The 25124-nt window shown below is 43.9% G+C and overlaps 1 protein-coding gene across 1 annotated transcript in view; it reads right to left on the bottom strand.

Annotated features, from left to right (window-relative positions):
* The window catches only part of LOC110491531 (transmembrane protein 150A), a 29191-nt gene extending 12946 nt beyond the window's left edge, over positions 1-16245 (bottom strand). Inside the window, exons 1-4 of the mRNA XM_021565052.3 lie at positions 15760-16245; positions 15419-15647; positions 10916-10963; positions 5054-5140 (exon numbers count right to left, since the gene is read on the bottom strand). Coding sequence (XP_021420727.1) covers positions 5054-5140; positions 10916-10963; positions 15419-15483 — 200 coding nt within the window. The 5' untranslated portion in view covers positions 15484-15647; positions 15760-16245. The remainder of the gene's footprint in view (positions 1-5053; positions 5141-10915; positions 10964-15418; positions 15648-15759) is intronic.
* Positions 16246-25124: the final 8879 nt, after the last annotated feature.

Here is a 25124-nt window from a genome sequence, read left to right as displayed (position 1 = left end):
AAACAGAGGGAGGGAGGGATCAGTTAGTGTCTGAACTCTGCGGTACTGAAATAGACCCGGCCATGTTTCCCTTGGCAAAAGCAACAGACCAACCTCATGTAGATGGGTAACATGGTGAGCAGATTCTTTGGAAGCCAAGCTCGACCACACAGCTGGAAATATTGGCTGCATTTCAGTACGCTCAGTACTACAACTGATTCCTCCCTCCTTCTGTGGCACCCTTCCATGCAATAAAGCCGCAAGTGAACAGCAAATCTGGTTTCCAAAAAACATACACAACGCCTCTCCCACATGTGACCTACTTGTGGTGTGTATGTACTGACACGTATGTGTAACTGATGTAACTGATAGACACACACACACACACACACACTACATGTTAATGTTTTTAAATGTATGTACATTTTAAAGTCTTTAGTCTGTAATGTCTTTTTCGTTATGTGTTGGACCCCCTGTAAGACTAGCTGTCTCCATTTGCTTCGGCTAATAAGGATCCTAAAGAATCAAATCAAACTCTCAAACTCGTTCCTTCTCTTCTTTCCGTAGTCTGCACTTACAGTTGAAGTCGGAAGTTTACATATACCTTAGCCAAATACATTTAAATTCAGTTTCACAATTCCTGACATTTAATCAGAGTAAAAATTCCCTGTCTTACGCCAGTTAGGATCACCACTTTATTTTAAAAATGTGAAATGTCAGAATAATAGTAGAAAGAATTATTTATTCCAGCTTTTATTTATTTCATCACATTCCCCGTGGGTCAGAAGTTTACATACACTCAATCAGTATTTGGTAGCAGTGCCTTTAAATTGTTTAACTTGGGTCAAACGTTTTGGGTAGCCTTCCACAAGTTTCCCACAGTAAATTGGGTGAATTTTGGCCCATTCCTCCTGACAGAGCTGGTGTGACTGAGTCAGGTTTGTAGGCCTCCTTGCTCGCACACGCTTTTTCAGTTCTGCCCACAGATTTTCTTGAGGATTGAGGTCAGGGCTTTGTGATGGCCACTCCAATACCTGGACTTTGTTGTCCTTAAAGCCATTTTGCCACAACTTTGTAAGTATGCTTGGGGTCATTGTCCATTTGGAAGACCCATTTGCGACCAAGCTTTAACTTCCTGACTGATGTCTTGAGATGTTGCTTCAATATATCCACATAATTTCCCCGCCTCATGATGCCATCTATTTTGTGAAGTGCACCAGTCCCTCCTGCAGCAAGGCACCCCCCACAACATGATGCTGCCACCCCCATACTTCACGGTTGGGATGGTGTTCTTCGGCTTGCAAGCCTCCCTCCTTTTCCTCCATATATAACAATGGTCATTATGGCCAAACAGTTCTATTTTTGTTTCATCAGACCAGAGGACACTTCTCCAAAAAGTCCAATCTTTGTCCCCATGTGCAGTTTCAAACCGTAGTCTGGCTTTTTTATGGCGGTTTTGGAGCAGTGGTTTCTTCCTTGCTGAGTGGCCTTTCAGGTTATGTCGATATAGGACTCGTTTTACTGTGGATATAGATACTTTTGTACCCGTTTCCTCCAGCATCTTCACAAGGTCCTTTGCTGTTGTTCTGGGATTGATTTGCACTTTTTGCACCAAAGTACGTTCTTCTCTAGGAGACAGAACGCGTCTCCTTCCTGAGCGGTATGACGGCTGCGTGGTCCCATGGTGTTTATACTTGCGTACTATTGTTTGTACAGATGAACGTGGTATCTTCAGGAGTTTGGAAATTGCTCCCAAGGATGAACCAGACTTGTGGAGGTCTACAATTTTTTTTCTGAGGTCTTGGCTGATTTCTATTGATTTTCTCATGATGTCAAGCAAAGAGGCGCTGAGTTTGAAGGTAGGTCTTGAAATACATCCACAGGTACACCTCCAATTGACTCAAATGATGTCAATTAGCCTATCAGAAGCTTCTAAAGCCATGACATAATTTTCTGGAATTTTCCGAGCTGTTTAAAGGCACAGTCAACTTAGTGTATGTAAACTTCTGACCCACTGGAATTGTGATACAGTGAATTAATTATAAGTGAAATAATCTGTCTGTAAACAATTGTTGGAAAAATTACTTGTGTCATGCACAAAGTAGATGTGCATGACACAAGTAACCTAACCGACTTGCCAAAACTATAGTTTGTTAAAAATCAATTTGTGGAGTGGTTGAAAAACGAGTTTTAATGACTCCAACCTAAGTGTATGTAAACGTCAGACTTCAACTGTACACGTAAAAGTCCCCGTAGGTGTCCACCGCATTGCATTCACCTATCCTGTGTTTTCAGATCCGTGCAGATGAGAGGAAGGAGACTATGAGAGGTTATTGAGGAAAACATGCATGGATCAAGGAGCATGTGTAGATCATTGAGAGAATCCGAACATGGGAAAAACAATATCTCACTTTCCCACACACAGGTCAAAACCTTTCACAGTACAAAACCGTGACCAGTGCACAGAAACCCAGTCACCCACCCACAGACTAACGCCTTCATAAAAGATCAAGCATAACACTTCTTGTTGACATTTGTCTTGTCACCATTGTGACGTTTCAAAGGCTCACAGAGGATCCACTAAACAAAATGTTTCACTTCCTGCCAGTGCCAGGCCAGTAAGTGTGTGCATATCTCGCTATCTCTCTCTCTCACGCACGCACGCACGCACACACACATTTAACAAACACACACGCACAAACCACACAGCCAAGGACAAGCTGTGTGTTGTGTAGACATATTCCTGTTATTCTGTAGATGAAGGGGGAGAAAACTTAGCCTGGCGACCCACGTGACTCACGGCGCAGGGAGAGCTGTGAACACACTAGTCTGGAAAGGAGGCCGTTTTTTAATGCAATATTCGCTCAGAAATTGTGCGGCGGGTTTGATTGGCTCTCTCAAATATTTTAGACCTCTCGTTGTTTGAATTTTAAAATCGAACAGTTGTAATGGAAGGGGGGCGGTGCTCGAGGTCTGTGTTTTGCTTCGCATGTTTTTTTGAGGAAGACAGAAACCAGTAAAAGCACAGCCCCCTTCGTCATTGACACTTTGTGCCGACAACATCCCAGACTCTGAAGTCAGGAGGACTTTGAGAGTTAGGTGTTAGCCAGACTAGTGAAACCCAGGCTACATAAGAAGGAAAACAGAAAGGTGAAAAAATGAAAGATGAAAAAGACAATAGGGGATATTTAATGACAGCAGCAACAGGCCATGAAGACCTTGCTCTCCTTGCTGCCTGTTATGTACATTCACTTCATGTACACCATGTGCTTGCTTTCTGTAATGGTAAATGGCAGATGCATTGATCATTCGTTTAACATAATGGATGACCTCGACCTCAACCAAACAACAAGCAGCTCAACTCACAGGGCAAATGGTATATAGTGTAGCATAGTTGTTAACTGGTACTGTGTACATATGCAGTGTAGGCTTCTGTTAGTGTGCGGAGGTAAATATGAATGAAACAGTACAGCATGGTACAGACTAGAGGTCAACCGATTAATTGGAATGGCCGATTAATTAGGGCCGATTTCAAGTTTTCATAACAATCGGAAATCTGTATTTTTGAGCGCCGATTTCTGATTATTTTTAAATATTTTTTTATACCTTTTATTTCACTAGGCAAGTCAGTTAAGAACACATTCTTATTTTCAATGACTGCCTAGGAACTGTGGGTTAACTGCCTTGTTCAGGGGCAGAATGACAGATTTTCACCTTGTCAGCTCAGGGTTCCAATCTTGCAACCACACAGTTAACTAGTCCAACGGTCTAACCATTGCACTCCACGAGTAGGCTGCCTGTTACGCGAATGCAGTAGAAGCCAAGGTAAATTGCTAGCTAGCATTAAACTTATCTTATAAAAAACAATCAATCATCATCACTAGTTATAACTACTAATCCAGTTAAGCATGCAATATTAACCAGGTGAAATTGTGTCATTTCTCTTGCGTTCACTGCACGCAGAGTCAGGGTATATGCAGCAGTTTGGGCAGCCTGGCTCATTGCGAACTAATTTGCCAGAATTTTACGTAATTATGACATACATTGAAGGTTGTGCAATGTAACAAGAATATTTAGACTTAGGGATGCCACCTGTTAGATAAAATACCGAACGGTTCCGTATTTCACTGAAATAATAAACGTTTTGTTTTCGAAATGATAGTTTCCGGATTCGATCATATTAATGACCAAAGGCTCGTATTTCTGTGTGTTATTATATTATAATTAAGTCTGATTTGATAGAGCAGTCTGACTGAGCAGCAGCAGGCCCGTAATCATTCATTCAAACAGCACTTTTGTGCGTTTTGCCAGCAGCTCTTCGCAAGAACAGCACTGTTTATGACTTCAAGCCTATCAGCCTAATGGCTGGTGTATCCAATGTGAAATGGCTAGCTAGTTAGCTGGGTGTGCGCTAATACTGTTTCAAACGTCACTTGCTTTTAGATTTGGAGTAGTTATTCCCCTTGAGCTGCAAGGGCCGCGGCTTTTGTGGAGCAATGGGTAATGCTGCTTCGAGTGTGGCTGTTGTCGATGTGTTCCTGGTTCGAGCCCAGGTAGGGGCGAGGAGGGAGACGGAAGCTATACTGTTACACTGGCAATACTATAGTGCCTATAAGAACATCCAATAGTCAAAGATATATGAAATACAAATGGTATAGAGAGAAATAGTCCTATACATTCTATATTAACTACAACCTAAAACCTCTTACCTTGGAATATTGAAGTCTCACGTTAAAAGGAACCACCAACTTTCATATGTTCTCATGTTCTGAGCAAGGAACTTAAACGTTAGCTTTTTTACATTTTTACATGGCACATATTACTTTCTTCTCCAACACTTTGTTTTTGCATTATTTCAACCAAATTGAACATGTTTCATTATTTATTTGAGGCTAAATGGATTTTATTGATGTTTTATATTAAGTTATATTAAGTTCAAATAAGTGTTAATTCAGTATTGTTGTAATTGTCATCGGGAATTAATCGGTATCGGCCTTTTTGGTCCTCCAATAATCGGTATTGAAAATTAATAATCGGTCGACCTCTAGTACAGACAGTGTAATACGGTACTGACCTGATGAGTGGGACATTGTCCAGGGTACAGCACAGCTCAGGACTCCTCTGTAGAGACAGCTTCTCCTCACACGACTGATTATACAGCCTGGATGAAGAAAAAAAAACATAGACTTTACACTTTTGCTATCAAATGGAACATACTTTACCCACTGGGCAAAAACTAGGTGAATCAACGTTGTTTCCATGTCATTTCAACAAAATAATAAAATTTGATGAAGTTGCATCAACAACGAAAACTGATTGGATTTGCAAAAAGTAATCAACGTAAGGGAATTTAGACTTTTTTTCACCCAACTTTTTTTGTTGATTTCACATTAAATTCATGTTAGTTGACAACTCAACCAAATGTAAATCAAAACTAGAAGTTGGACTGACATTTGTGCCCAGTGGATAACTTTTCTGAGGGAATTGTATTCCTTATTAAGGCATATTTGCAGATGGAACTATTGCATAATCCGCCTTAGACAGGTGGCTATCCTGAATGGACTGTGTGACCTTTGTGAGGTGAGATGAGAGCATAAAGTCACCCATTAGTTATGCTTCGACTCATGCAAAGTCTGGATCAGAATGCGTCCCCACCGAACACCCACCACTACTAAAGTAAACACATCTCGCATAACACTATCGTGAGGACAGACACTGGGAGACGAGAAGCAAGTACAGGGAGTGAACATTTAATAAATAACTGAGGAGCAACAAACAAGGACAGCGTCTGGACAGGGGAAACATAACGACAATGATGCTGACACAGGGATCAAACCAAGGAACAGACAGATATAGGAAGGGCAATCAATAAAGTAATGGAGTCCAGGTGAGTCCAAAGACGCGCTGGTGCACGTAATGATGGGCAGTCTGGTGCCCTTGAGTGAGCGGGAGCAGGCGTGACAGTACCCCCCCCCCGGGCAAGCCTGACGGGCCGGCTGAGACATGGGAGTCTGACGAGTCGGTTGAGGCATGGGAGCCTGACGATCCCGCTGAGGTGTGGGAGCCTGATGAGCCGGCTTAGGCGTGGGAGCCTGACAAGCTGTCTGAGGCATGACTTGGGATGTGAGAGTGATGAGCCGGCTGAGGCATGGGAGCCTGACAACCCGGCTGAGGCATGACATGGGATGGGAGCCTGCCTGGCCGGCCGGCAGAAGCATGGGAGCCCGAAAAGCCAGCTGAGGCATGACGTGGGATGGGAGCCTCCCACTTGATGGATGACTGTATTTATTGATGGGTGCTTGGAAGAACATTGACGTAGGTACTGTTGTATTACAGGTGTCTGTCTACTGATCAGAGTACACTTTATCTTTTATGATTTCTAGAATATCTATATATCAAAAACAATTTATTTTATTTTAACTTTTACCCCTTTTTCACCCCAATTTCGTGGTATCCAATTGTTTTAGTAGCTACTATCTTGTCTCATCGCTACAACTCCCGTACGGGCTCGGGAGAGACGAAGGTTGAAAGTAATCCCCCCCTAAGAGGCTGAAAAGATTTGTCATGGGCCCTCAGATCCTCAAAAGTTCTACAGCTGCACCATCAAGAGCATCTTGACATACAGTATTGCATCACCGTTTGGTATTGCACCGTCCTCGACCACAAAGCGCTACAGAGGGTGGTGAGGACAGCCCAGTAAATCACTCCCTGCAATCCAGGAACTCTAGATCAGGCGATGTCAGAGGAAGGCCCAAAAAATTGCGAAAGACTCCTGCCACCCCAGTCATAAACTGTTCACTCTGCTACTGTCCAGAAAACAATACCGGCGCATCGGCTCTCAGACCAAGACGGCTCTCTCTCCGAGACAGCTTCTACCCCAAGCCATAAGACTGCTAAATAGTTCATTAAAAGGTTAACCAAACTATCTGCACTGACCTTATCTTGCAGTGATTCTATGCACACTCACAAGATTATATACACACTACATACACACTCACTCACACACATTACACTGACACTCCCACACAAACCCACACACATTCACTACATATGCACACATAAAACACACACACATACCGACAAAACACAAACAGACCTACACACACACTCATATGCTGCTCCAACTCTGTTTTTATTTTACTCCTATTATTATCTATCTAGATGCCTAGCCACTTTACCCTGCATTCACGTACAGTTGAAGTCAGAAGTTTACATACACTTATGTGGGAGTCCTTAAAACTCGTTTTTCAACCACTCCACAAATGTCATATTAACAAACTATAGTTTTGGCAAGTCGGTTTGGACATCTACTACGTTCATGACACATGTAATTTTTCCAACAGTTGTTTACAGACAGATTATTTCACTTATAATTCACTGAATTAAAATGCCAGTGGGTCAGAAGTTTACATACACTAAGTTGGCTGTGCCTTTAAACAGCTTGGAAAATTCAAGAAAATTATGTAATTGAAGCTTCTGATAAGCGATTGACATAATTTGAGTCAATAGGAGGTGTACCCGTGAATGTATTTCAAGGCCTACCTTCAAACTCATTGCCTCTTTGCTTGACGTCATGGGAAAATCAAAAGAAATCAGCCAAGACCTCAGAAAAAAGTGTGTAGACCTACACTGGTGTGATTCATCCTTGGGAGCAATTTCCAAATGTCTGAAGGTACCACATTCATCTGTACAAGTATAAACACCATGGGACCACTTAGCTGTCATACCACTCAGAAAGGAGATGCGTTCTGTCTCCTAGAGATGAACGTACTTTGGTGCGAAAAGTGCAAATCAATCCCAGAACAACAGCAAAGGACCTTGTGAAGATGCTGGAGAAAACAGGTACAAAAGTATCTATATACACAGTAAAACGAGTTCTATATCAACATAACCTGAAAGGCCGCTCAGAGAGGAAGAAGCCACTGCTCCAAAACCGCCATAAAAAAAGCCAGACTACGGTTTGCAACTGGACAAAGATCGTACTTTTTGGAGAAATGTCCTCTGGTCTGATGAAACAAAAATAGAACTGTTTGGCCATAATGACCATTGTTATGTTTGGACGAAAAAGGGGGAGGCTTGCAAGCCGAAGAACACCATCCCAACTGTGAAGTGGGGGTGCTTTGTGAAGTGGGGGTCTTCCAAATGGAAGACTGTGGAAGACAGGAAGACTGTGGAAGACTTCAACTGTGAAGTGAGGGTCTTCCAAATGGACAATGACTCCAAGCATACTTCCAAAGTTGTGACAAATTGGCTTAAGGACAACAAAGTCAAGGTATTGGAGAGGCCATCACAAAGCCCTGACCTCAATCCTAGAGAACATTTGTGGGCAGAACTGAAAAAGTGTGTGCTAGCAAGGAGGCAAGAAGGCAATGCTACCAAATAATAATTGAGTGTATGTAAACTTCTGACCCACTGGGAATGTGATGAAAGAAATAAAAGCTGAAATAAATCATTCTCTCTACTATTATTCTGACATTTCACATTCTTAAAATAAAGTGGTGAGCCTTACTGACCTAAGACAGGGACTTTTTACTAGGATTAAATGTCAGGAATTGTGAAAAACTGAGTTTAAATGTAATTGTCTAAGGTGAATGTAAACTTCCGACTTCAACTGTATCTACCTCAAATATCTCGTCCCCGTGCTCATTGATCTGGTACTGGTACTTCCTGTATATAGCTCCACATTGATCTTGTACTGGTATTTCCTGTATATAGCTCCACATTGATCTTGTACTGGTACTTCCTGTATATAACGCCATTCTTGTGTATTTTATTCCTCTAAAGTTACTATTTTTAGTTTTATTTAATTATTCCTTTTTTAACTCTGCGTCGTTGGGAAGGGGTCGTAAGGATTTCATGGTAAAGTCTACACCCGTTGTATTCGGCGCATGTGACAAATACAATTTGATTTTGATTTGATTCATGGTGTGTTTAGGACCTGCTGAACACACCATGTACCTAGTGTGATGTTTATCCACGTAGATACAAACCATGCCGTAACATCATACCCTACAAGCCTGCAAGGATAACAACAATACCTTTTCTGGGGTTATCACCTTTACAAATAAATCAATTTTCAATGACAAACCAAATCAGTGACGACACAACAGTTAAAGTTTGGGCAACCGTTATCCCACTAGGCACAAACTGATTGAATCAACGTTGTTTCAACGTAAATTGTCAACGTATTGCAACGTGGAATCTATGTGGAAAATACATTGAATTTGAAAAAAGTAATCAACTGTTGTTATGCGAGTCTTTTGAGGGTGACATTTCAACCACAGGATTATGTCATAATGGTAACCAAATTTCAACATAGACAAACCTAAAACAACGTCTGATCTTCAACGTTTGGAAAATTGATCTATCTACAGCTACCTTTAGGTCTCCCATCCAAGGTTTAAACCAAGCCCAGCCCTGCTTAGCTACTGTATGATATTTGTCACTAACTATTAACATGGTGCTAATGTGAGAAGGATTATTGAGAGGTCTCCAGTTATAAAGTAAATAGATTCACTGTTGATTTCAAAGGGTAGGTTTAACAGAACAAATGAAATGTGACCATACTTTATCACTCATTTCATAAATTATGCTATTTACGCCTATATAGCATTTACAAAGTCAACAACAACTATCATTTCAATTCAATCCTAGAGTTTAAAGCTCTAGTTGATTTTAAATGTAATGATATTTAGTGATATTGAATTATTTTTGGTTGTCAACGCAACCAAATATCAACGTATATCTACGTGGATAAACATCAACCCTTATCCCAGTCTGATCATCCTTATCCCAGTCTGCTGTTCCCACATGCGTCAAGAGGGCCACCATTGTTCCTGTTCCCAAGAAAGCAAAGGTAACTGAGCTAAATGACTACTGCCCCGTAGCACTCACTTCCGTCATCATGAAGTGCTTTGAGAGACTAGTCAAGGACCATATCACCTCCACCCTACCTGACACCCTAGACCCACTCCAATTTGCTTACCGCCCCAATAAGTCCACAGACGACGCAATCGCAACCACACTGCACACTGCCCTAATCCATCTGGACAAGAGGAATACCTATGTGAGAATGCTACATTAATTTACATACTCATCTCATATGTATATACTGTACTCGATACAATCTACTACATCTTGCCTATACAAATTAATAATCGATATGTTGGATTCACATCTCCATCTCAACCAAAAATAATAAAAGTTAAAGAATAGGACTAAATCAAATCAAACTTGATTGAAAGTGCATTTAAAGTTTGAGTTAGTTATATTCTTTAACTTAGATGTTTGGTTGAAATGGAGACGTGAATCCAACATATCAATTTTTAATTTGTAGACAAACTGGAATAAAAACCAGACTAAGTCAGTGGCACAGTGGAACTATCCAAGCAGAAGATACACCTCCTTCAAATGTTGACATTTGTTTGCGTTGACAACCAAACACAATTCAATAGAACTTTTGAAATACAACAAATAGCCTATTAACGTGTTCACAAATGATATGTTGGATTCACGTCTCCAATTCAACCAAATAAACACAATATCTGACAATGTATTCCCATTTGAACTTTGCTGTGCTTTTAAATGGTTGGATGGAAATTCCACAGACTTCTTTTCTTTGAGTGGGTGAATAGGTTTTAATCTCATTGATCAACGTCTCAACCAAATATTACCCAATTATCCATGTTGAAATGACGTGTTGTGCCCACTGGGATCCTTCTCGATCTCTGAGCCCCAAAAAAATGACACCAACTGAAAGATTATCAGTTCTCTTTGTTGTGGATAATGACATGTGGTGAGCTCATGCATTTCAGTTGAATGAATTCAGTTGTATAACTTACAAGGTATCCCCCTTTCCCCCTTCTGCTATAGATAATGACACTGATTATGGGTGAGTCAACATTATCATTAGAGAGTTGATTATAAAGTACAGTACCAGTTATCCACGGGGCAGACATGCTGGTTGTAGAGGGCCATGGCATATCTGAAAATAAAATAGAGACACGTTTTTATCCAAGTGTTACATAGTCAATAGAACGACAAGTTAGAGTGCTCAGAACGAGTAGAATAGCAAAGAGTTGCAGCCTGACTTCCCACTAGCTGGGAAAAATTCTAGGAGTGTATTGCACTAGCCTTAATACAAAACTAGATGTTAATCTTCGTTTCATGCAATAGCTACATCCCAACGCTATGAACCCCACAACGGTTCTGCAGACTCATCAGTTGGTGGTTCCGATGCCTTTGTCACTTAGTAACATATTAATTAACATATTAATTAGGGTCATAGTTTCGAGTTTCCAGACCCAGTTTGCTGCAGTGAAAAGATGTCCGCATGAATTAGTGCACAGCCACCTCCATGGCCAGTGGTCTAATTGTACATGTCTTGTGGACATCCTTTGACTGTAGCAAACTGGGTCTGCACTATGCATTCCTCTTTCTCTGAAGGTTATCTGTCAACGGCTAACCGGCTCCAAACACAACACGACCACGACTCCAGAGAGTTCAGCCCTGGGGGCAGCAGTCTCTTATCTGACGGTTGACAATAGGCTACTGAAGAGAGAACATTGGGTTTCAACCACTACATATCAGGATCAGATCACGCGGTGTTCTCGTGGACACCCACTGGATATCATAATGTACGCAAAACAGAGTTGCATAATAGACTGACACTGATGGGGCACTGGGTTCTGATGAGATCACATAGAGGATCACCCCCAAAAGAACATGCTGACACAGCAACATGAAGAGACGTTTAAAAGTTTCACCATTCCGTTTGAGAACCTCTATTCAATATCTATTGGTTGCAGGGGATGATAATGCGGAAATGCTTAGGTCATGCCTATCGATACCTCCTTTGCTTAGGTGAGCAAACAAATATAGGGGGGGGGGGGGGGGGTTGACCTTCTGGAGAAAAGCAGAAATCCTGACAGAAATCCTGTCAGACGTGAGGGGGCACACCTAAAATTAATGCAACTCATTGGCTGAGGCCATGTGGCCTAACCAGTAATAACTCCCTATATAATTGGTTAGGAAAACTTGGGACCCTAATGATCACACATCACATCACATTGAATAGCATACTTCTGTTGTGCTTAACTTAGTTACTCAGATTAAATCTTCATAAGACCTTCTCTGAAGACATCTCTCCTACAGTAAATACACAACCCTTTTTGACAAAGGACTCATGCTGTGCCCAAGCTAAACATGCTATAGTGTAGGTCTCTGGGTTACGTACGGCAGTAGTAGACCCATAAACCCACAGGCAGGCAGGTGTTAAGTGTCTATGAAACAGCAGGTCTGGAAACAGCCTGGCCTGGGGTTGCCAAGCAGGGTTACTATCGCAGTCTCAGACAGGAGAGACAGGGAAACTTTTGAAAGTGGTTGTGAAGAGAAATTGAGCGCCCACGATACAGGGGTTCCATAAGATACAGTACAGTAGAATGTACTATGTTTTGTCACACTGGACACAGAGAGAGAGAGAGAGAGAGAGAGAGAGAGAGAGAGAGAGTTGAGGGTGGACATAAACAGTAACTGACCTAAAATGCGTATGAAAAAAGGGGTGTGCCTCATCTCTCATGGAAACTCATTGCAGCCTGCATACCTGAGATCTCTCTGCACCCTTTGGAATACAAGGAAGCCTTTATGCTGTACTTTTAGAAGAAGAAAAAAAGGTCCTACAGTATCTAGAAACTAAAAAGTTCCAGGTAGGAAGAACCCTTTTGAGTCCAGGTAGAATAACCATTTTGGGTTCCATGAGGAACCCTTTCCACTGAGGGATCTCCATGGAACCCAAAAGGACTCAATCTGAAACCAAAAAGAGTTACTACCTGGAAACAAAAAGGGTTATCTAATGGTGACAGTCGAATAACCGGAACCTTTTTTTTCCTACGAGTGTGCAACACACAGTCCCCAATTCTGAGTTGATAGAAGTTGCACCTAAATGCTGGTACAGGGTCAGATATTATTTGTCCTCCAATGCTTACAGTTAGGATTTGGGCTTGGGTTATCTGATCCTAGATCTGAGAAGTGACATTCTTGACTTGGCTGGGTTGCAATGTCCATTCTATTTAGTGTGCCTGTGGACCTTGGCCTCATCCAGGGGTTTACTGTAGAGTCGCTCTCTCATTTGCAAGGACCTGAAGTCAACAGTTAGCTAGAGAGTTGTGTTATCTAGCGCTTCTGTGAAATTCCCAGAGTTTAATGACCTCAACAAAAACACTCTTTCATTTCAAGGAGCACTAGAGAGTGCTGGCCAAGCCCCACACCTCACAAGTATAACCTGATACTCCACTGGGTCCCTGGGAAAAATAACTAGGACATTCTGTAAAGAATGTATATTTATTTGTTCAAAACTATTGTATCTATTGCCTGTGGTGTAGATGTTTGTGTCTGTGTGTTTTGGGGGGGGATTCCATCAAGTGTAACCAGTCACTCAGCACTTTTCGAGGATAACAACTTCTTATCTTAAGACGGGCAGGTGAGAGGAGATGTCCAAACACATGATCTTCCCAAGCATGGTGGCTTTGCCAGATAAGGTAGCAGACAAACATAATGTATCCTATCTATCTCAGAAGCTCTCTGAGCAGACAACTACGGTGCGTCAACTCCTGTGTGTGAGGCTACACAGCACAAATCTCTTCTGAGAGAGAGAATGTTTTTATGTGTGCTGTTTTTTTGAACAGAACATTGGACAAATGACAGCAACGTGCTGAATTATGAGTTCAACTTACATGAAATAAAAATGGTAATACAAACATAAATGCATGTTCATCGTCAAATGTTCAGCAGGCCAACCATAGCAGAGGAAAAGCTCAGTCCTGCAGTGGATCAGTTCCAGTTTAGTTGAAGAGCGGGTCTGGTGAAGTGTCTTACAGGTAGAGTTCTACTATCTTTGTGATACCAAACTATTGTATAACATCAAGCCTTTCAGCTCCGCTCAATAATGCGATAGATAAAGTGAGATGTGGGGTTACTACTGTACAGTACAATTAAAAGAGAACGTTCAAGAAAGAACCTCTAGATTAGAGCCTCTCTCGACTTCAGGAGCGGACTGGGACCAGAAATCAGTCCTGGCATTTCTGACACACTGGCCCATTTTTTTTAGTTGAGTCCGCCACACAGGCCATTTTTTTCCTTTGAGGCCATTATTAGCCAAACAATGATCATTTTGCACACAAAAAATCAGAGTTACATAGGCCCACTGGGATAAAAATGGACCAGCCCATCTGGCATTTGCCCAAAATGCCAGATGGCCAGTCCGCCCATGGTGTGCTTGTCTCATGACTATTCTGAGACTTCCCTGGAACTAATATTATGTTCAGGAGGTCTCTCTTGTAAAAGAGATTTCTAGTCTCAATGAGACTAACCTGGTAAAATAAAGGTTAAATAAGAGGTATGGGTCTCTACTGCTCTGGCCCTCTGGCGGTGCATTCCACTGTAGCAGTGATCACAGCAAGCCCAGGCATCCCCTCCGTCTGAACACCAGTCACACACAGCTGGCGCTAACACGTGGGATGGTACACAGCCTTTTTATTGATTTACCCTCCCTTTCTTTAACCTATTATCCCTTTACTTACTTACTCTTCCACTCAATCTCCAACTCAGCTGTCCCTCTCACTCTTTTTAGGCCGTCTTCTTGGCTTTTTCATTGCCTTTTCGCACAAACTACATTTGTAATATGCAGGGGAATAGATTCTCAAGAGGCCTGATAAATCCCCAATGAATATTTCGCAATAACCATCTCTAAAATTACAGCCAAGGGAACCTGATACCATCTGACCACCTCAATCCAACCCACAGACAGATGCCAAAGGGTACATCAACCCATAATAACAGGTCTTCTAACTCATTTCATCCATACAGTCTGCCTTTATTGCCAGTTGTTTCAATGTAAAGGGTAATTAACACTTTTGTGGCAGGAGTGCAATTAAGACACTAGCTGAATAGAGGGATGGGGAGGCCCAACAGGATTTGCTTGAATTTAGATGTTTGATTCATATAAGTCAGCAAGTAATCCATGGCCATAGAGAGAAATGTTGGCTTTCCATCACCTTATTTTTCAGCTTAACTTAATTTAACTTAAGGCTTCTCAAACTCAACGAAGTTCATACTTTTTCGACACAGTCTTTCAAACAGTCTCAGGTGTAGTTCCATGTTTTTTCTTTGTCTTTACAGACAACTTGACCGAAGATCACTAAGGTTTCAGTCTTGTAGAATTGTAACTGTATCAAAGGTGACAATTTGGTACAATCTGCAGTTATGCACATTGTGGAAGACCTTGGGACAGCATACCCTACCCTCTATATATACTCACAACACAATAGGGAAATCTGACCTAGGTTCCTCAAGAATACACAATACAATACTTGTCTTGTTGAGACCCGAAGAAGAAAAAAAACAGAACACTTTTACTTGTACTTCTTAGTTAGGTTATACTTACACAACCCATATCCCAGTGATGGTGAGGACAGGAAGGCTGATAGGTATGATCACCCAAATAGACATGTTGATCACTTTGGTCTATGTGGTCCACTAGGTACCTGTACCTCCCGAGGAAAAAATGGGATAAATCCACTTCTCTCTCCCTCTTCAACTTCAGTGATTGAAGTCCTTCAGGCAGTCCATAACAGGCATGCCTTCCATAGCAAACATCAGGACTGATTAAGAATCTGTAATGAAACACGTGTATTATGGTTATTGCATTATAACGTAATAACATAGACGTATGGATAAAGGTAGCGTACAGTAGGAGGGCAAGGGCAGACGGAGTTTCCATCATACCTTTGCACCTTTCTAGGAAATCGTTCAAGATCTGTAGCTAGTTCTCCCAAATCCGGAAAAAGATATGCCCCAGAACATTTTCCAGAAGTGTAGATTTCTTCTCTGGTCGTTTGCTTAACGTGTTTCGAAGCAAATCATATACAATTCCTGTGTTAAAGAGAGGCGAGATCAGATTTAATGCTGCTGTTCCTTCGTCCGCCTTTTTTTTTTTGCTCCGGGAGATGTGTCTGTCTCCGCTGCGAAAAAGTATGTAAAGAGAGCCAGCTGTTGCACCTAACTCCTCCCACGAAGGAGAGCTTTTTGAAGGGAAAAAAATTATAAAATGTCAAGACAATACATCCCAGTAGCTTATCAGTGATCTGCGATTTATTTTGTTATTTTCTTCTCTATTTCTAAATGTGCTGTACTCTTGTTTTTTCAAATACTGCCTCACTACAATACTACAATAAAGTGTCTCTCTCCCATGCAATCTCCACATATGCCATTGTTCAAACAGATGCAGTTGTTCAAACCTATCAAAAAAGTGCGATAAGATAAATAAACAAGAGTATACGTGCGTGTGGTGTGTATGAGACTCATCATTATCGGACGTCAGAGAGTGGTACTCTACCTACTTGCTTGTCGTAAAGATGCAAAATGTCCGTTCATCATTAATGAAAAGCTCTGTACATGCTCTTCATAAATCACTGATATGTGGCATTGTTTATACGCACATCTACAGATTACTCGTTGCTGTAGTGAGATGAGGTGAAGTTCTTGGATCGCCACTAGTTCTGAGAATCGTTGTCACAACTGCATTCAAGGCATTTACTTAGTCCGCAGAGCACTACAACAGACCTGCCACCCGAGAATAGCGGTTTATGTTGTTTTCTTTTCTATTCATTTTTCTTGAATGAGTTTGGTACAGTGGTGTTTCTCGGGTAAATAAAATACAGTGTGACTGTGGGGGCTCACGCGGCAGCGGCGGTAACTCACGTGCACCGTGGTTAACTAACACGCTTGATTGAATATGGCCGCGTGGGCACCGCGCTGCATTCAAACACTTTTTTAAAGAAATGAAAGAACAGAAGACAACAGAACACAAAATTCAGAGTAGTCTAGCCATGAAAGAGATGACTGAAGAGTCAGAAGAAGGTTAGACATCGTACAGACAGTTTTGTGTATACACTCCCAATGTCCCAACTTGTGTCCCAACCTGAAACCAAAAAGGGTTCTCCTATTGGGACAACTGAAGAACCCTTTTGGAACCCTCTTTTCTAAGTGTGTAGGCCTAAGACATGTTTTATGCAATTTTTAGTCCATGTGCCCGTTGCCTAACTTCAGGACCACCACAACTACGAGATTATGTTGGGACATTGGAATGATTTGTACCAGGCCAAATTAATGTCCCAACAGAATCCCTTAGATGCCGTCCTGAAGCTATCCGTTGCCCAAACATTAGATCTCGTCGACATATTACGCTAAAATGACTGGCTGGGCCTACCTCTTTAGCACACTTTCCCATGTCATAAGGTAGCCAAGGCCCTATCCCTAGGCCCTATCCCATAATCGGTGGACGGTTCCAAGCAGTGCACAAGAAGAATGTATTAGGCCTAAATCCCGTTTTCAGATGCTACCCTCTACCTAAATCAAACATGGATGCCAATGCATACTGAACAAAAATATCAACTCAACATGTAACAATATAAACTTTTACTGACTTACAGTTCATATAAGGAAATCAGTCAATTGAATAAATTCATTGTGCCCTAATCTATGAATTTCAAATGACTGGGCAGGGGTGCAGCCAGAATGAGTTTTTCCCCACAAAATGGCTTTATTACAGACAGAAACACTCCTCAGTTTCATCAGCTGTCTGGGTGGCTGGTCTCAGACGATCCCGCAGGTGAAGAAGCCGGATGTGGAGGTCCTGGGCTGGCGTGGTTACACGTGGTCTGCGGTTGTGAGGCTGGTTGGACATGCTGCCAAATTCTCTAAAACAACGTTGGAGGTGGCTTTTGGTAGAGAAATTAACATTAAATTCTCTGGCAACAGCTCGGATGGACGTTCCTGCAGTCAGCATGCCAACTGCACGCTCCCTCAAAACTTGAGACATCTGTGGCATTGTGTTATGTGACAAAACTGCACATTTTAGTGGCCTTTTATTGTCCCCAGCACAAGGTGCACCTGTGTAATGATCATGCTGTTAAATCACCTTCTTGAAATGCCACACCTGTAAAGCGGATGGATTATCTTGGCAAAGGAGAAATGCTCACTAACAGGGATGTAAACAAATTTGTGCACAAAATTGGAGAGAAATACATTTTTTGTGTGTATGGAACATTTCTGGTATTTTTTATTTCAGCTCGTGAAACATGGGACCACTACATGTTGTGTTTAAATTTTTGTTCAGTATAGTAATTTTAAAAAAATAAAATAATTATATACATTATTATTGGGATACCAATGTTGCATTCTCACTTTGCGCGCACACCTGTCTGTGTTACGGTGCGTGAATGAGGACCCAAAAGCGAATTAACTTAAACAGAGCTTCTTTAATTACCAAACATAGGTAGGCTCAGACGGACCGGCAGATTCCGACAGGACAAGACAAGGTTACAGCAAACATGACGACAGTCTGGTTCAGGCATGAAACACAACAAACAAGAATCCGACAAGGACAGGAGCAGAAACAGAGAGAGATATAGGGACCTAATCAGAGGGAAAAAGGGAACAGGTGGGAAAAGGGGTGACGAGGTGGTTAGGAGGAGACAAGGCACAGCTGGGGGAAAGAGGGGGAGAAAAGGTAACCTAACAACGACCAGCAGAGGGAGACAGGGTGAAGGGAAAGGACAGAGACAAGACACAACATGACAGTACATGACAGTACCCCCCCACTCACCGAGCGCCTCCTGGCGCACTCGAGGAGGAAACCTGGCGGCAACGGAGGAAATCCTCGATCAGCGCACGGTCCAGCACGTCCCGAGAGGGAACCCAACTCCTCTCCTCAGGACCGTACCCCTCCCAATCTACGAGGTACTGGTGACCACGGCCCCGAGGACGCATGTCCAAAATTCTACGGACCCTGTAGATGGGTGCGCCCTCGACAAGGATGGGGGGGGGGGGGGAAGACGAGCGGGGGCGCGAAGGACGGGCTTGATGCAGGAGACATGGAAGACCGGGTGGACGCGACGAAGGTATCGCGGAAGAAGAAGTCGAACTGCGACAGGATTAATGACCCGAGAAATACGGAACGGACCAATGAACCGCGGGGTCAACTTGCGAGAAGCCGTCTTAAGGGGAAGGTTCTGAGTGGAGAGCCAAACTCTCTGACCGCGACAATATCTAGGACTCTTAGTTCTACGCTTATTAGCAGCCCTCACAGTCTGCGTCCTATAACGGCAAAGTGCAGACCTGACCCTCTTCCAGGTGCGCTCGCAACGTTGGACAAAAGCCTGAGCGGAGGGGGACGCTGGACTCGGCGAACTGAGATGAGAACAGCGGAGGCTGGTACCCGAGGCTACTCTGAAAAGGAGATAGCCCGGTCGCAGACGAAGGAAGCGAGTTGTGGGCGTATTCTGCCCAGGGGAGCTGTTCTGACCAAGAAGCAGGGTTGCGAAAAGAAAGACTGCGTAAGATGCGACCAATAGTCTGATTGGCCCGTTCTGCTTGACCGTTAGACTGGGGGTGAAAGCCGGAAGAGAGACTGACGGAAGCCCCAATCAAACGGCAAAACTCCCTCCAAAATTGAGACGTGAATTGCGGACCTCTGTCCGAAACGACGTCTGACGGAAGGCCATGAATTCTGAAAACATTCTCGATGATGATTTGTGCCGTCTCTTTAGCAGAAGGAAGCTTAGCAAGGGGAATGAAATGAGCCGCCTTAGAGAACCTATCGACAACCGTAAGAATAACAGTCTTCCCCGCTGACGAAGGCAGTCCGGTGACAAAATCTAAGGCGATGTGAGACCACGGTCGAGAGGGAATAGGAAGCGGCCTGAGACGGCCGGCAGGAGGAGAGTTACCGGACTTAGTCTGCGCGCAGACCGAACAAGCAGCCACGAAACGACGCGTGTCATGCTCCCGGGTGGGCCACCAAAAACGCTGGCGAATGGAAGCAAGCGTACCCCGAACGCCAGGGTGGCCGGCTAACTTGGCAGAGTGAGCCCACTGAAGAACGGCCAGACGAGTAGGAACGGGAACGAAAAGAAGGTTCCTAGGACAAGCGCGCGGCGACGGAGTGTGAGTGAGCGCTTGCTTTACCTGCCTCTCAATTCCCCAGACAGTCAACCCGACAACACGCCCCTCAGGGAGAATCCCCTCGGGGTCAGTGGAGGCTACTGAAGAACTGAAGAGACGAGACAAAGCATCAGGCTTGGTGTTCTTAGAGCCCGGACGATAAGAAATCACGAACTCGAAACGAGCGAAAAACAGCGCCCAACGCGCCTGACGCGCATTAAGTCGTTTGGCAGAACGGATGTACTCAAGGTTCCTATGGTCAGTCCAAACGACAAAAGGAACGGTCGCCCCCTCCAACCACTGTCGCCATTCGCCTAGGGCTAACCGGATGGCGAGCAGTTCGCGGTTACCCACATCATAGTTACGTTCCGACGGCGACAGGCGATGAGAAAAATACGCGCATGGGTGGACCTTGTCGTCAGAGAGGGAGCGCTGAGAAAGAATGGCTCCCACGCCCACCTCTGACGCGTCAACCTCGACAACGAACTGTCTAGAGACGTCAGGTGTAACAAGGATAGGAGCGGATGTAAAACGATTCTTGAGGAGATCAAAAGCTCCCTGGGCGGAAACGGACCACTTAAAGCACGTCTTGACAGAAGTAAGGGCTGTGAGAGGAGCTGCCACCTGACCGAAATTACGGATGAAACGACGATAGAAGTTCGCGAAGCCGAGAAAGCGCTGCAGCTCGACGCGTGACTTAGGGACGGGCCAATCAATGACAGCTTGGACCTTAGCGGGATCCATCTAAATGCCTTCAGCGGAAATAACAGAACCGAGAAATGTGACGGAGGAGGCATGAAAAGTGCACTTCTCAGCCTTCACAAAAAGACAATTCTCTAAAAGGCGCTGGAGGACACGTCGAACGTGCTGAACATGAATCTGGAGTGACGGTGAAAAAAATCAGGATATCGTCAAGGTAAACGAAAACAAAGATGTTCAGCATGTCTCTCAGGACATCATTGACTAATGCCTGAAAGACAGCTGGAGCGTTAGCGAGGCCGAAAGGAAGAACCCGGTATTCAAAGTGCCCTAACGGAGTGTTAAACGCCGTCTTCCACTCGTCCCCCTCCCTGATGCGCACGAGATGGTAAGCGTTACGAAGGTCCAACTTAGTGAAAAACCTGGCTCCCTGCAGGATCTCGAAGGCTGAAGACATAAGAGGAAGCGGATAACGATTCTTCACTGTTATGTCATTCAGCCCTCGATAATCTATGCAGGGGCGCAGAGACCCGTCCTTCTTCTTGACAAAAAAAAACCCCCGCTCCGGCGGGAGAGGAGGAGGGGACTATGGTACCGGCGTCAAGAGCTACAGACAAATAATCTTCGAGAGCCTTACGTTCGGGAGCCGACAGAGAGTATAGTCTACCCCGGGGGGGGGTGGTTCCCGGAAGGAGATCAATACTACAATCATACGACCGGTGTGGAGGAAGAGAGGTGGCCCTGGACCGACTGAACACCGTGCGCAGATCGTGATATTCCTCCGGCACCCCTGTCAAATCACCAGGCTCCTCCTGTGAAGAAGAGACAGAGGAAACAGGAGGGATAGCAGACATTAAACATTTCACATGACAAGAGACGTTCCAGGAGAGGATAGAATTACTAGACCAATTAATGGAAGGATTATGACAAACTAGCCAGGGATGGCCCAAAACAACAGGTGTAAAAGGTGAACGAAAAATTAAAAAAGAAATGGTTTCACTATGATTACCAGAAACAGTGAGGGTTAAAGGTAGCGTCTCACGCTGAATCCTGGGGAGAGGACTACCATCCAGGGCGAACAAGGCCGTGGGCTCCTTTAACTGTCTGAGAGGAATGTCATGTTCCCGAGCCCAGGTCTCGTCCATAAAACAGCCCTCCGCCCCAGAGTCTATTAAGGCACTGCAGGAAGCTGACGAACCGGTCCAGCGTAGATGGACCGACAAGGTAGTGCAGGATCTTGAAGGAGAGACAGGAGTAGTAGCGCTCACCAGTAGCCCTCCGCTTACTGATGAGCTCTGGCCTTTTACTGGACATGAAGTGACAAAATGACCAGCGGAACCGCAATAGAGACAGAGGCGGTTGGTGATTCTCCGTTCCCTCTCCTTAGTCGAGATGCGGATACCTCCCAGCTGCATGGGCTCAGCACCCGAGCCGGCAGAGGAAGATGGTAGTGATGCGGAGAGGGGGGCAACGGAGAACGCGAGCTCCTTTCCACGAGCTCGGTGACGAAGATCAACCCGTCGCTCAATGCGAATAGCGAGTTCAATCAAGGAATCCACGCTGGAAGGAACCTCCCGGGAGAGAATCTCATCCTTTACCTCTGCGCGGAGACCCTCCAGAAAACGAGCGAGCAAAGCCGGCTCGTTCCAGCCACTGGAGGCAGCAAGAGTGCGAAACTCAATAGAGTAGTCTGTTATGGATCGATTACCTTGACATAGGGAAGACAGGACCCTGGAAGCCTCCTCCCCAAAAACAGATCGATCAAAAACCCGTATCATCTCCTCCTTAAAGTCCTGATACTGGTTAGTACACTCAGCCCTTGCCTCCCAGATTGCCGTGCCCCACTCACGAGCCCGTCCAATAAGGAGAGATATGACGTAGGCGACACGAGCAGTGCTCCTGGAGAAAGTGTAGGGCTGGAGAGAAAACACAATATCACACTGGGTGAGGAACGAGCGGCATTCAGTGGGCTCCCCAGAGTAACACGGCGGGTTATTGATTCTGGGCTCCGGAGATTCGAAAGCCCTGGAAGTGGCCGGTGGATCGAGGCGGAGATGGTGAACCTGTTCTGTGAGGTTGGAGACTTGGGTGGCCAGGGTCTCAACGGCATGTCGAGCAGCAGACAATTCCTGCTCGTGTCTGCCTAGCATCGCTCCCTGGATCCCGACGGCTGAGTGGAGAGGATCCGAAGTCGCTGGGTCCATTCTTGGTCGGATTCTTCTGTTACGATGCGTGAATGAGGACCCAAAAGCGAATTAACTTAAACAGAGCTTCTTTAATTACCAAACATAGGTAGGCTCAGACGGACCGGCAGATTCCGACAGGACAAGACAAGGTTACAGCAAACATGACGACAGTCTGGTTCAGGCATGAAACACAACAAACAAGAATCCGACAAGGACAGGAGCAGAAACAGAGAGAGATATAGGGACCTAATCAGAGGGAAAAAGGGAACAGGTGGGAAAAGGGGTGACGAGGTGGTTAGGAGGAGACAAGGCACAGCTGGGGGAAAGAGGGGGAGAAAAGGTAACCTAACAACGACCAGCAGAGGGAGACAGGGTGAAGGGAAAGGACAGAGACAAGACACAACATGACAGTCTGTGGTTGACACCTGCCTTTTGTTATCTAAGGAGACCCACAAAAAGGGTGTATGCGCAGTGCTGCCACAGACAGGAAGTCAAAGGAGCGTGCGCCGCAATGCCAATTAAATTCATATTGATTTAATACTTTTTTGTGCACTGCTTGGTAATGTAGGCCTAAATGATTATTAAAATAAACTTAATTCAATAAATACATGATGAATGTTGATCTAGAGTGTAGGCCTACAATAGAGTATGTCACTCTGAGCAGCTATAGGCCTACTACCCTACTTGCTAAACTTATTGTATGGTAAGGATTCTACACAGCTTAAATCCTCCAGAAGCTTCTGTGGACTGAGATGTAATGACTAGAATGGAAAGCTGCTATTGTTTGTACTGAAAGTCATATACAGAATCTCATAATCGCATGATGTATCCATGTAATGTATCTCCTCCCTTTCATATAGTATCCTCCGATTCATCCCAAAGTCCCCCTTTGACCCCCTCCATGGCATAGACCTATTATAATGGAAGACTAATCCCATTGTTTCCACAGGAGGGCAGTAACTACTCAGCTGGACTTTAATCACATCATGAATCCCATCTTCCTGTAAAGAAACTCAAATCCAAGGGTGATGAGGAATTAGACGGTTTGGATTACATGGAAGAAGCCAGAAGGTAACAGACTGAAAGTGCTGTAGGACATGTCACAGTAAACACAGGCACACAGAGGATCTGGTGCTTTTGGGGTGTCACACGAAATGTTGTTAGGTAAGCCATTGTGAGAATTCCTCAGTAAGAAACCACTGGACCGGTCTCTTTAAGAAATTGTATCTGAGTGATGTTCCCTCTGTGTCAGGGATTTGGAACAACTTCATTTGCATTTTCTGTTTTGGTAGCAGCAGATATCAGCAGCTCTGCCAGCTTGGCTACCATCTTGTTCACTCCCAAGAGGCTATCATGAGCATTAGAGAAAATAACCCAATACCTACTGTAAAATATGCTGGTGGATCTTTGATGTTATGGGGCTATTTTGCTTCCACTGGTCCTGGGGCCCTTGTTAAGTGCAACTGCATCAGGAACTTTACCCAGTACCTTTACATTTTAGCCCAAAACCTGGTTGCCTCTGCCAGGAGTTTGAAACTTGGCCGCAAGTGTATCTTCCAACAAGACAATAACCCTATTAAAATACACAAAGAAATGGTTAATTGACCACCAAATCAACATTTTGCAATGGCCATCTGTATCCGGACTTGAAAACCTGTGGTTTGAATTGAAGAGGGCAGTCCACAAGCGCAGACAAAGGATATCAAGGATCTGGAAAAAATTCTGTATGGAGGAATGGTCTAAGATCCCTCCCCATGTGTTCTCCAATCTCATAAAACATTCTAGAAAAAGGCTCAGTGCCGTTATCCTCACAAGGTGAGGTATTGAAAAGTATTGAAAACAGGGGTGCAGTCAATTCAACATATTTTTGAGAGAAAAAAAGATTACTTACTAAACAATATCAATTTTTTCGTATAAAATAATGTTTTTGAGAATACAATATACAGGTAAGTGTCAAAGAAAGGAAACATCCAACATACTGTAGTGTGTCTTAATAGGACGTTAGGTCACCATGTCACGCCTGTCGTCGGAAGGAGTGGACCAAAGCACAGCGTGGAAAGTGTTCATGATTATTTAGTTACCAAAAAACACTTGAACAAAATAACAAAGTGAAAAAAAAACAAAAGAGACCAGTTCTGTCAGATAATGACACGAAACAGAAAACAACTACCCACAAAACACAGGTGGGAAAAAGGCTGCCTAAGTATGATTCCCAATCAGAGACAACGATAGACAGCTGCCTCTGATTGGGAACCACACTCG

Source organism: Oncorhynchus mykiss, chromosome 16 (genome assembly GCF_057628025.1).
Source record: "Oncorhynchus mykiss isolate SJ-2025 chromosome 16, ASM5762802v1, whole genome shotgun sequence".
NCBI lineage: Eukaryota > Metazoa > Chordata > Actinopteri > Salmoniformes > Salmonidae > Oncorhynchus > Oncorhynchus mykiss.
The sequence above is the reverse complement of the archived record's forward strand: the minus strand, read 5'-3'. Positions and strand labels throughout refer to the sequence as shown.